Source organism: Ornithodoros turicata, chromosome 5 (assembly GCF_037126465.1).
Source record: "Ornithodoros turicata isolate Travis chromosome 5, ASM3712646v1, whole genome shotgun sequence".
Classification (NCBI taxonomy): Eukaryota; Metazoa; Arthropoda; class Arachnida; order Ixodida; family Argasidae; genus Ornithodoros; species Ornithodoros turicata.
Genome location: NC_088205.1, coordinates 22529023 through 22541895, shown reverse-complemented (window position 1 = coordinate 22541895; position 12873 = coordinate 22529023). Strand labels below are relative to the sequence as shown.

Here is a 12873-nt window from a genome sequence, read left to right as displayed (position 1 = left end):
TTCGAGTGTTGTCAAGTTGGGAATGTGTTACTGACCCGCATACCCAAGAGATATATTTTGAGAAAATATGAAGGTTATTTGTCCCTTATTCTTGGTTTGTGTATGTGTTTTTTAACGGGTATTTGGTATTTGGTTTGGTACGAGTAAATTGGGCTAACCAGTCCCGACTGCGTAGTGGCTAACGTCTCCACGTTTTTCTTGAAAATCTGACGCAACGTTTTGAAAAAAAAATGTGTAAAGGACAACGCTGTCAAGTCCAAATAGGCAACGTAATCCCAACTCCGAGACACCCAAGGACGTTTTCTTCTCTTTTTTTTTTTCTTTTTATTCGCGGCGATAACGGTGGGAACGAACCGAATCCTAGTCCTCTGGGGAAATGCTGATTAACACCACTATGACGTCCGCAGCCAACGTGACGTCACCGCGACGTCACACTCCATCACTGCGGCTACAGTGCCCGTTTCGGAGTAATTCTTCGTTTTTTTAATTCTAAGTTAGCGCCGCGGAGCAACTGTGGCTATGAAATGCGTACAGAGGTGGACAGATGGGGAGAGGGCAGCAGGAAGGAGTCGTGGGGGACAGGGGGAGTTAGTGCGCATCCTAGGCCGACTTCAAGGGGAACTGTGCCGACATTCTTCTGGAAAGTCTGCCGGAAAAACCCAGGGGAAACTACAGACAGCACAGCCGTTGGTAGTATTCGAACCAACCACCTCCCAGTCTTGAGCACGAGCTTCGTTACCATCATTGTACGGACGCTTTTACCACCTCGGCCATGTGTATTTCGAACCTACTCACCCTTTATACCAGAACGAGATTTCAAGTAGGAAGAGCAAAAAGACACCTTCGGTATGTTAAAAACCATACCATCAGCATTCCAGCAATTTCTAGATTTTCTTAATGTAAACATAACCGAACGTTAAATTCGAAGGTCCCGAAGATCACGAAAGAGCATGTTTAAAACGATAGCTTCATAGACACATCAACGTCGACAGTCGTGTAGGTCCGTCCATAACAACTGTGGCGAGTCAGCGTGACGTAAAAGAAGAGAGAAGAAGAAGAGATAAGTTAGAACGATATCGAAACGAGTGCGGGCGCGCAGGATCGAAAAATGGCCCAATAAAGGTTTACATTAAAATATTTAAAGCTTGAAAAATTTAAATGCGTCCTGCATAATGCCCAAAGATGACACCAAATTTTAATTGTGTCTGTCCTATAAAATAAGTTCTATGTGTGTCCCTTTTTTTAAGTCGATAAGCACTGTAACATCTTGAAGAGAACACATAACATTGTGCTGCCGTAGCCTCCTTTTAAAATTTACGTTATCGAAACCTGTCTTCCACACTGTCATTTCTTGCCCTTTTCTTTGCAACATCAGACGCAATTTTGTTCTCCAAATAACCATAGTGTAACGCACTAGAAGCCATTACCCTCCGGCAATCTTGATCCTATTGCGAAAGGGGTATAAATTACTCCGACATAGCTTGAGTACCATCGACCCCTGTACGTGCAGGTCACTCAAACATGACTCACGGTTACGAAACAACTCTAAAGTATCTTGCACCCAGGCAGGGGAATTCCCCCAACCAAAATGCCCCTAAATAATTTAATAGCGGGCGTGTGACTCACACTCTGACCAGCTATGCTCATCTGCTGACAAAGTGTCAGTCTCCGTGCACAGGGTGCTAAGAAGGCTTGTCCGGAAAATTCGACATCGTAACGCGTTATCGAACATCATATTTCTTAGCGACATCTGATGCAGTAACCCACACATTATGCCGTAAGATGTAAGGAAGTAACAAAGTGGGACAATGATAGGGCAATGCCTGGGTCGTGTCACTGATCTTTATACCGTCATACTAACACGATTTTCGTAATATTCGGCCTCGCATTGCCGGTGAAGCTCGATGCTCCTTATTGTTTCACGTGGGAGTTGTACCATAAGGACGTCTAATGCATTAGCCATTAAACACATTGTTGGAAGCAATTGTTCCAGTTGTGTTAAAATTGACATTTTTGTAAACGTTCGGATGAACTTTCGAGTAAGGAACAGCGCAGCGCACTACTCCGTTTAATTTATTTGACAGTTTAGCTGTGTTGTTTATTAAGTGGTTCGTTTAATGGCGTCAATGAAACATCCAACCCTACATGTCATGAGCGACCACCATTTGATATTAATCATATATCTCTGACTCTATGGGACCACGTTACCTGTCACGTGGCACTGCCACTCCCAGCACCACGTCATCACCAGAGTGCGTTTGCAGTATATTAACATTGTATGACCACCACAGTAACAACGCGAAATAACAACGACAACAAAGAACGAAACGATTTCACAATACATTAAAAGGCTTTCAAGAAAAACGTAGTACCATTTCAAAACGGATTTCAACACAGCCACCCACGCCCTACTGCATTTAAACGCCTGTAGCACACGGCCCAAACATGCCATAGTATTTTTCTTTGTTCTCTCGAACACGCACAGAGAACATTTCGTGTGCTATGGAATAACAAATATGCAGTTAGCAACGCAGGGGCGGATTTAAGGGGAGCGGGGGGGGGGGAGGCGACCGCCCCCCCCCCCCCATACGGCTGTGTTCCCTATGGAAAAACCCTACCTCCTGGATGATGCTGTGCCGCAAAGCACGAAATTTCCTTAAGACCGCCCCATGACAGACCCTTAAATCCGCCCCTGACGCAACGTGCGTGGTTTCAATACCTACAAAATTACACAAATGCAATGGTTCTGAACCGCTGCTGAACTTCATGATGGCACATTCCTGGCACAATTGAGTCAATCGTAGTGCAGGAGTTTGTTAATGTTCGGAGGACGTTCAGGTAGGAAGCGCACAGAAGTTGAACTTCTAGAATGACAAAAAGAGAAAGATATCTGCTGTGCTTACTGTGTCCTGTGTCCTTAGTGTCCTTACTGTGAGGTTCATCATTATGTTGTCACAAAATTACTGCGAGCAATGTCATATTAATATCACCACACGCTGTCACCTGTGGTGATAAAACATCCCAATCGTCATCAAAAAATAGATTGTTTGTTTCTTGTCTTTTTTTTTCGCTGTGGACGTTTATCTTGCGAGTTTTCCTTTTCATTTTTTTAATCCCGAGTTCCATATTGCTACCGTGAACGAAAAACAACCCTGTTTTTCTTTTTCCCTATTTTCAGAAATAAAACTCTTCCACTATTTATGTTTTCAGGATCGGACTTTGTGGTTTTGACAACCCCATGCGAGATCCCAAGACAGAAGAAGTCAAGAAACAAGTCGGACATGTAAGTAACAAACAAACTCTCTTTCAACTGGCACGAAACGGAAACAATTAAGAAAAAAAAACACGTCGTGTTGTTTGCACTGGTGGAACGTGGTCAGCTGCCTTACTAACCGGTTTTCTTGATTTTTCACTCCCATGTCGATAACCTTCCATTCCAGCACGGTAGTTGCCTCCCCTCTACATGAGATACCCCTTTGACCACACCCCTCTTAGCTTCGATATGAGTGGAACCCCTTCTTCCTATCTCGTAAGAGCAGTGAATAATGGCCATCCTGAGAGAGAGAGCCACCTGGCTTGTGGTAGATGTTAGAGCTTAAAGGGATCATCCTACGCACTTGCTCGAGATCTTCCTTCCAGATATCCCGGCGAAAGTAAACGCGATGGTGTTTATGTCTGTGCGGCATGCAGTTATCGAAACTGTCGTGCACAGCAAGCAAAGCACGCGAGAGTAGTTTGTGTGTAGGCTAGGCCTGGCTATCGCAAAGGATAGGGGTCACGAGCATGCTATAAGAGTGGTCGGGGTGTAACTGGTGCGTGGGCTTTGGTTTCTCGTGCTAGTTGGCCCTGTCAGTGCGAGACCTGAGATTAGCTGTATAAAGTATGTGCCCCGCATCGTACAGTGGTGTAGCTAGAGTGTATGTAAATTGGAGCCAGGACAAGGAATTGATCATGTTGTAATCTGGGCGAGGCCATACCAGCACAGTGACAGCTGTCGTTTTCGTTCACCGGGAGCACCGCTGTCGCGAGGTTCTTCCCCTTCACTTTCTTTCCACGCATTTTCTTTTGTATTTAACCTGTTAGTCGAATTTCCATTAGTATTATTATGAATCGCATAATCGAGCAGGGCTCACGAGAGCGTCCATTTTGTATTTCCAATGAGATTGCTTGAAATCTGGCACGTAGAAGTGCACTGGGCTTATGTCAACAACATGAAAGCAAGTGATAAATCAAAGCTGCACTGTTGGAATAAAGTACCGCCCGCAGCTGTATCGACATCCCTTATGCGTTCTTTCCTGATTTTTTCGCTTTTTTGTGCTCGTTCTGAATTAACCGTAGCGACAAAAAGAGGTGAAAATCAAACCACTCTCACCATCGAAATGTCTCACCCTACTAAACTTGCAGAATCGGTCCCTCAGTACTAATTTCAAGTGTAATTAAATAAAAATTAGCGACTACTATTTACGATCAATTTCTAAGATTTCGAAACCCCACATACATGTAACTTCCTCGTCTGTCCAACGTGAATAAATAAATAAATAAAGCACCCCTTGTGTGATTCACACCCTTGCGACCCGCATCAATCACACACGTCAAATAGGATTGACTGGCGAGTTGGTTTCCCTTCCCGATAATAATGTTTATAGCAACCCGCACAACATCCGATGTCATATTCTCCTACCGGCTCGTTACCCCGCAGAGATATATAAATGCAACGTTCTGATGAAGCAGCCCTGATGGACAGCGTCGTTTCAGGTCACCCCGATGAATAACTGAAACGTTCTTATCTACACACACACTTTCGTCTTGATGCGGGTTGAGACATTACTCGGTATATTCCATAACACGTCTCGAGACACCTGTCACACGTGAACGTCTTTTTCCTCCCCTGGCTGTATGAATGTACGAAAACGGTGTGTCGCAGTACCGAGCAGTTGCTCAATGGCGTAAGGCCTCTTTAGGCTTCGGATATTAGGTTTGCAAATGAATACGTTTCGGCACATCGGGCGTTACGAGGAATATAGGACTCGGCGGTGCGGTTTCGCTGATTGAGAAATCGCGTGTTCCGCGGAGACATCAACGACGCGCGAAGCCGTGCTGAAGGTGACACCGGGGACGCCGATCTGGGATACGTATGTACGTTGGGGCCGATACGGAAATTGAATCGAAATGTAACTCAAGCACAGCAAAAAATGAGAAGACGTACAGCCTGCGTTTAACACCAACCTTTGTAGCTTGATTATTTTTAAAACAGTTTTTAATAATAGTATTTCTGTGCGCTAATATTGGTAACTAATTTATTATACTTTGACGACTCTCGTTGAAAGTAAATGGATGTAGAATGACGTGACACGTCTCTGCGGCGGGGCAGAGAGCTCTAAATTTCGATTATACGTGAAAATTGCCCTGCGTGTGTTTATACGTACCTCAGTGCCCGCTAACGACAAATACTATTTGTTTTTTGTTTTGTTATTTTTTCTCAAACGCCATTCAAGATACACCTAGAGGGGCAAATGTCTTCAAGAAGGGAAGTTTTCGGTTTCTCCCTTGCGTATCTTTTAACATTTTTCCGATCTTTCACATGTTCTACTATCACATCTATACAAGGCAGTCCGACGAAGTCACTCAAACGCGCAGCGGTTTCGATTACGAGTCGAGGGAGCTAACCATTACGCAACACTGGCACGACTTCCGACGACTTCCAAAATCGCACCGTCGTCCTGCAGTGGCTAGCTCGCTTAACCGACAATCAAGATTTTTTCGTTCCATCCCTGGTTTCGCTTTCACTTTGACTTTAGGAGCTATCTGTGGTGTTCGTCCATTTGTGTATGACTTGGTTACTATACAACAGACACATAACTTCGCTCCCGAACACAGCTTTGAAGACGATGATGCGAGTAGTGGACGCCCACTGTAGAACATGATTTTGCTCAAAGGTATCCTGCCCTTACTTTGTCCTATCCCATCACGAGAAAACAAAAATCGCAATAGGAGTAGACGCACTCACATTATTGTCGCATTCGCAATTCTTCACCCCACTAAACGACGTTGACATCCATTCTCGGTGTCACCGGGTACCGACATCCACCGCAATCCTTTTTTAAAGTGCATTTAGAACAATCAGGAAAATGACTTATGACTTCGTCCCCTTTTTCTGTTCTTTATTTTCCGCCATTCAACTAAGCGCACCTCAGTTCCGCATAGAGACAACACAATGCGCGAGCATTATAACCGCGCTTTATTTCCGAGCATAACCGAGCCACCACCCTTTACTGTGCCGTCCCCACCCTGTACTTAACCCTTTCTGTCACCGAAGAGCCAAAAGCAAGGTGACGCGGCCGCAAACGCCAACACACGCTTAATACACTCACTCACCTCGAGAAGGTGCATAACCCTTGCTTCGAAGGAACACCTTCGGTATCAGTTTTTCGGGAGGTCAATGCCGCATATTTTCGCAGGCGCGATGTCATTTTCTGCGGTGCATAGCTATACGATTATTAATAGGAAGGATTGAGAACTTCCGCGTGTCTGCAGAATATTAACCGGTCTACCCACGCGCAGCAGCAGAGAAAGTGCTTGTGGACAGAACGCGTAAGATTGGTAGCTTCGATGAGAAGAACGACCCCATCTGTCTTCACAGTGGCACACTTGACTCGCTTGGGCCTGCTAGTGGGGCCCTGTTTTCCATGCCAATTAGTCGAGAATGAAATTCATTAAAATAGAAAGAGCGGTGCAAAGATATTTGATGTTCTCCTTTTTCGATCTAAGTACGATCTCTCCTTCACGAGCTCTCATCAGCGAAGTGTGATTGTGGTCGCATACTGCGGTGATATGATACATGATGTGTTGTACAGTGTGTGTTATCTTTTGAGCACATAGCGATGTTTCCTTAAGGTCATTGTGCTATTACATGAGCGAAATAAGTAACGTTTGTTGGTGCTGGTCACACAAGAGGTTGTTGTGTCTTTGACAATGGCATAGATGATGTGAAGAGAAACTGAAAAAAAAAAGAAATCCTCCTGATCAAGGCAGTACGGGTGAGGGCAAAAAGATGCCTCCGTGAGCAAGAATGAAGAAAGGAAGAAAGTGCGGTAAACAAAAAGCCAAAAAGTATTAGAAACCAGAATATTTAAATGGATTAGGGTGTTCGACATTCACTTGAATCTTTACAGCTCAGCGAATTTGAAAGTTAATTGTTAGGAAGTTAATAACCAATAACATCTCGCTTAACAGTTGTTACGTCTTCAGCAGCTTCGTTACTCTGCAGCTGCCTTTTAGTACTAATCTAAAAAAAAATATCTGAAAAAGTTATGAAAGGCCGGCGATGAACCACTTTTCTCGATAACCTCTTGTATGGTGCACGCGTGAGGAAATACTACCCGGGCCCTACTTTCAAAGGTGCCTTGGCGTACGGTCAAATTCCTCCAACGTATCTCTTGGTCCGCTGTGCCGTTAATATCTCGAAAATGACCAGAAAAAGCGGAATGACACGGAATTGTTCTTTATTTTACGCTCCGGTGAAAGCATGTTTCACCTCCTCGCGATTTCTACCCCGTTATCATTATTGTCCTCATATATTTCCTCACTACATCCTGAAACACCCTTGTGGAATGCACTGCATGTCGAATGTAGTCCGTGTTTGTGATTGTTCCGTTTGTTCAGTTTCGTCACCCAACGCTTTTTTCCTCTCACTCTCTCTCTGTTTACGAAAAAGAAAATAGTGCACTGCACGCTCTGATGCCTTTAGTTCTCACAATGTGTTTTGCTCGATTGTTTTATGTTTCTTTCTTTATGACTCGTCAACCCGCTTGAAGGGGGCTGTTTCATGCTTCCTGAGCGTTTTGAGTGCTTGAGTTCGTTATAGCGTGACCGTAAGGTGCACAAAACGTTACCGCGCTACGCAGAGCTGTGCTGATTTCTTTTTCACGCATTGCGGGGCATAAAGATGTAAGAGCATAAACGAAATGTGCTTCCGAGTGTTGGCCCTCTTTGGCTTTGCACAACGTCATTGAGGAAAACGACGTTGTTGATAACGATTGATTATTATTAACAATGATTTTTGATAACGAGGATGACGATGGGTATCAAGATTGTGATGAACTGATCATCATGACGATTCACAAAAGAGAAAAACAAAAATGTGAACAATATTGTTTTCCTTGTGCGTGTTCAATTGCTACTTGTATTTTATTTCGAATACGTTTTTGTTCCTTCATGATTTCGTTGCAGGCAGCCGTCTAGACCGTAAGAAATTTTCGCGTGATTTGTTTAGTACTGATACAGTAGCGGGGCTCCCGTAATGAAGCTTCATATTAGGATGGGGAGTATGAACTTTAGCGCATTAGCAGCCGGTATGAACAGCTGCAACGTAATACTGGCAGCACAGTGACGCCATTCGCGTGTTCTACACGTCATTCATCACTCATCCAAAACAAAAAGAAAGAAAAGCAAGAAGGAGAGAAAGAAGAGTTCAGTAATTTCCATCCTTCCAGTTATTTTTACACGTTTTAGACAGATTGCTGACGTGCTTCTTTTGAGAAGTTATTCTCGTTCTAGCACGGATATTTGCAGTGGAGCTAAAGCAGTAGTACTTTTCATTCCACGCTGATTAATTGATTGGTAAAAGAAAAAAAATTGAGATGACCTTCCAAACTGCATATGGGAGTGGTCTATTGCACATACTGTTCATACACTGCGCAGTAACGAAAACTCTGTATTCTTACGTAAAACTGAGCTATCGGATGTGATTTGTCATTAGGCATGGAGCAGAATTGCCGGCCAAGACCATCCTCTAAGGCCCCCTTTTGTGTGTGTGGTTTTTTGCTGTTTCTTCTTCTTCTTTTAAGGAATAGCAAGTCGGCCTACGCCTGACTAACCTTCCCTCGTTTTCTTTTTTTCAAAAACATATTGCCCCCCTCCAAAAAAAAAAAGCTGAAGACAAAACAAAACATAATTAGACAAACGACAAAATTGTCGGGCCTTTCAACAAGCTCACCGTGCTTCTAGTGAAAAAAAAAAAAAAAAATGTAATCGTTTCGTTCACTAGCTGCGACATCTATAATAAGCACTAGAACGCTAAATGCCAAGAAAATCTACATGACAACTGACAGAAAATGACATATAGGTACGATACGACGGGTAAAAAGCGCAGTGATGGTGCCTCTTGCTGGCAGCCGAAGAGGGTAGCCGCCTGAGAATCACGATTTCAGGAGTGAAGCTAAAGCGGTTTTATCCGCTACATTGGGCGGGTAAGAAACTCACGATAGCTGTTTGACGACACGGATGATCACGGATACCTGGAGGATGAAATTTCTCAAGGATCCGATAGCTCTATTGACGGGCGCCGTGAGCATACATTGTAAGAAAAACGAACTGACGTACGACATTAGGTATATGTGGATTTCATAGACAGTGACTTTCCGCAGTGATTTCGGAGATTTTGACGTGCAGCTGAGCAGTGAAGAGCTTACAAGAAAGTGTTTCTGAAAACGTCGGACATTTTATTCGAAAACCGTAATCGAATCCAAACGCCATTCAAACCATACTCGTAACGTCCTTACGTTCAGTCGTGCTCTTCTAATTAAATCTTCAGTACGAGAGTATTGTCTTTTCGGTCATTGATCAAGGACATGTGAAGCACCTGGGGCGCTGACTCACATCTTGCTTATGACACATCAAGAACGGGCAATGCACGTTCATTAGTGAAATGAACCGAATCTATCAGGTACAATCTCAGGCTTGCCGAACGGAGGATAATCGAATATTGTTCTTTCATTTGAGATAGCCTCTATTAAGAGATGATAAAGGATTCGCTCTTTGTCTCGGTCGAGTGGGTCTCTTCATTTTGTCTCAGGATAATGACTCCAGATACACGGGAGCGAACGGCGGTCATGTGGACGTTATTCCAGACAGTGGTAATGGTGGATTTGCAAATCCTGCTTAGAGAGCGTGGTGGAGAGTTTTTCGTGAGATCTCGACAAAAATCGTTGTTGGCAGCTCAGTTGCCTCTCAGTACACGACAAGACTTGCGTGTGTACTTGCTTTCTGTCGGAATCACCACCACTTTCTTCCACCACCACTAATCATCATCATCAGCATCGCCATCGTCCTGCTCACCTTCATTGGCATCATCATTCCAGGAGTTTTGGTAAAGTAACTGGTGCAAGTGATGTGGAGTTGCGGGCCTCACATTAGTGAAGCCGAAATCTCCATTTTATTTTTTCCTTAAAACCAACCAACCAACACGACAAGAACCAAATTCGAAAGAGGAAGAAACAGAAGTGGGAATACACAGCAAGATCTCGGTGATATGTGGTCTCGTTCTTATGTCTCTTGCTCTTGTTCTGTGTGTCCTTTTCTTCTTCGCTTTTCTTCTTCTTCTTTGCTTTTTTTTCTTGTTGTTGTTGTTGTTTTGCAGTCTCCTGTTGGTTCTTTTTAGTATGCACAACCTCACCTGCGCCCTTGAACCTTGGTCACTCGTAGCGTGTTATCGGACACTTCAGCTACATCTTGCACCGCACCTCTTTTGCTATATGTCTCTAGGTTTATGTAAATCACTAAGCTACTCTCAAGGACGGCAGTTGTCAAAAAGTGAGCGAGTACCGATAGCCGGAATCAAATCCGTACATCTCAGGTATGTGCTAGTATTAGACTTCGCCGGCTTCGTGCTTTCGTTAACAGACCAAGAGACTCGTTCAGAAGGACACACTTTCATTCCGGGTATATTCTCTCACACTTTCTTCCATGCGGTGGTGGTGGTGATGGTGAAAGGAGTCGCCGTTGTCGGCCTCACAGAGGTGGGCAACGTCACGACTGACGCCCTGGGGGAATGTGCGTCCTGGTCCGACTTCTCACACATTCGGCACTCTCACATTCGGCCGCAGACGAACAAATCGAGGCGTGTGGTTGTTTCCTTCTCTTTTTTTTTTTAAGTAGCGACGTCGATAGTCGTTTCAAGTTATGCAATTTACATCGCTAAGCTGCGTTTAGAAGTCCGACGGGTGAAAAAAATTAAGACACACATTCCACTGACAGCGCATCACGGCACTAACAAGTTTGCATATCCATTTTATCAGCCCGAACAGAACATGCCTTTTAAGTGCCTGTAAATTATACCGACTGATCTTAGTCGCCGCAGTATAAGCAGCCGTTTTTCGTGTACGTCATCGTACGGCAATAAAAACACTACACTTCATTATCTTAGCTGCAAATTAAGAGACATACGACGGCAAAAAAAAAAATTCAGAAAAGTCTCCGCCATCGCGAGAAAACGAGAAAAACATGCCGAACGGCCGCTCGATTAGACAGGGTGAGAAGACCTAGGCGCCACGACGACAATTATTCTGGCAAGTGGGCCGAGTATACGGGCTACCAACTGGCAGCTCCGGAACCAACAGAATGCCCCCCTTGGGGTATGTTTTTAACCCTCTCAGTACGTGCGCCTTCCAACGTCCTTGAGTCTTGGACGTCAGCCAAAGGATGTCCATAAGTGCACGGCCTATTAGAACGATCAGCGACCCTATAGCAAGGAGGGGGTTCGTTTTGTAAGCTTGTTTTGATGCTTCGATTTCGTCACCTCCCACCTGGCGACTGCGTCACAAAGGTCTTCAAAACGCGGAAGGGATAATCATCATATCGTCATTGGGCAACAGTTTCATTGGCGGTCTGACTTGACAGGTACGCTTGCGAAGCGTACGTGCGGTTGTGGAGAGGCTGCCGAGCTCTGGAATAGGTTTGTTTCCGCAAGCGCTTCTGAGGTTTGAGGACTAAAGAGTTTCCACAAAAATGAAGTAATAATTGTTGTCGCTTCACAAATTCTTCCATTCATGGTGAGATTGTTGCGTTAATGAGAATGCCACTCTTAAAACGGAACTTCGCTGCATAACACGCATCTGGATAACCATCATCCCGAATGACCTTATTCTGATGGCACGCGCCTTTCTGTGACACTTATACAGTCACGTTAATTGTCAGAAAAAGGCGTACGCATTGAGTTTCCCACAAATCACGATTGCTAACCGTATCATTATGTGTAATGATTCATCATCATTAATTTATCTGTTGTTGTTGTTGTTATGTGTAATGACCGGCCTACCAGCGTATTGTGTGGTGAAGCTCTGTCTTAAGAGCGCGGTCTTTCTCGCCCGACGACAAAACGCCGACTACCATTAACTACACTGTTAAAGCACGCGGCTTCACCGTATACTTTGCTCTGCGCAAACCACGGCGCTAAATGATAGAGTTACCGCTCCGGAGAGAGCCAGGCATACCCCTTTTCGTGGCAACCAACATGTATCCAAATTGTCACAAAAACGCGTAGGCCTCCCATTTCAAGAAATCGAGAAAGAGAACGATGGTATTCTGTATGGTGGTTGGTTCCACCTGTTTTTCAGAATGTGTACATTCCAAAAGTATACACGCCATCGAATCGCCGCTCATATCCTCAGTCCCTACCAGGCTCGTTTTATTAACATTTTCAAGTGCTGCATTCCCGTTGCAAGTTGCGAGTCCATACAAACTGCTGGCGTCAAGTTAGAAAGTGAAGTGAAACGAAAGCAAAGGGGGGGGGGGGGTAGAGAAATGCGGTGAAGTCCGCCCTGCGAAAGCGCAAGTGGCCCACTGCGCCGCCGACAACAAACCGGGCCCGAGAGCCAGTCATATGCAAAACCACTTTCCCTCTCGTCGTTGAAAGACGGTAGCCACGAAACGGGTCAGTCTTTTCAACGGAATACAATGGGCAATTTGGTTCTCGGCGACTCGCAGGAGGGCATGGCTTCATCTCTACTCTTAATTGCGCCGCGGAGATGATAACGGGAGAAATGGTCTCAGACCTTTTTCGCCCTTGTTACGACAAAAGAACGCGGGAGGTTCGAT

General features: G+C 44.6%; 1 protein-coding gene and 1 long non-coding RNA gene across 6 annotated transcripts in view; one reads left to right on the top strand and one right to left on the bottom strand.

Annotated features, from left to right (window-relative positions):
- LOC135394226 (uncharacterized) overlaps nucleotides 1–12873 on the bottom strand; it is a 225320-nt gene that overhangs the window by 130967 nt on the left and 81480 nt on the right. The gene's annotated exons all lie outside the window — the stretch shown is intronic.
- The window catches only part of LOC135394224 (uncharacterized), a 247129-nt gene that overhangs the window by 213889 nt on the left and 20367 nt on the right, over nucleotides 1–12873 (top strand). For all 4 annotated transcript variants that reach the window (XM_064624844.1, XM_064624843.1, XM_064624840.1 and 1 more), the window contains exon 4: nucleotides 3211–3283. In XM_064624844.1, coding sequence (XP_064480914.1) covers nucleotides 3211–3283 — 73 coding nt within the window. The remainder of the gene's footprint in view (nucleotides 1–3210; nucleotides 3284–12873) is intronic.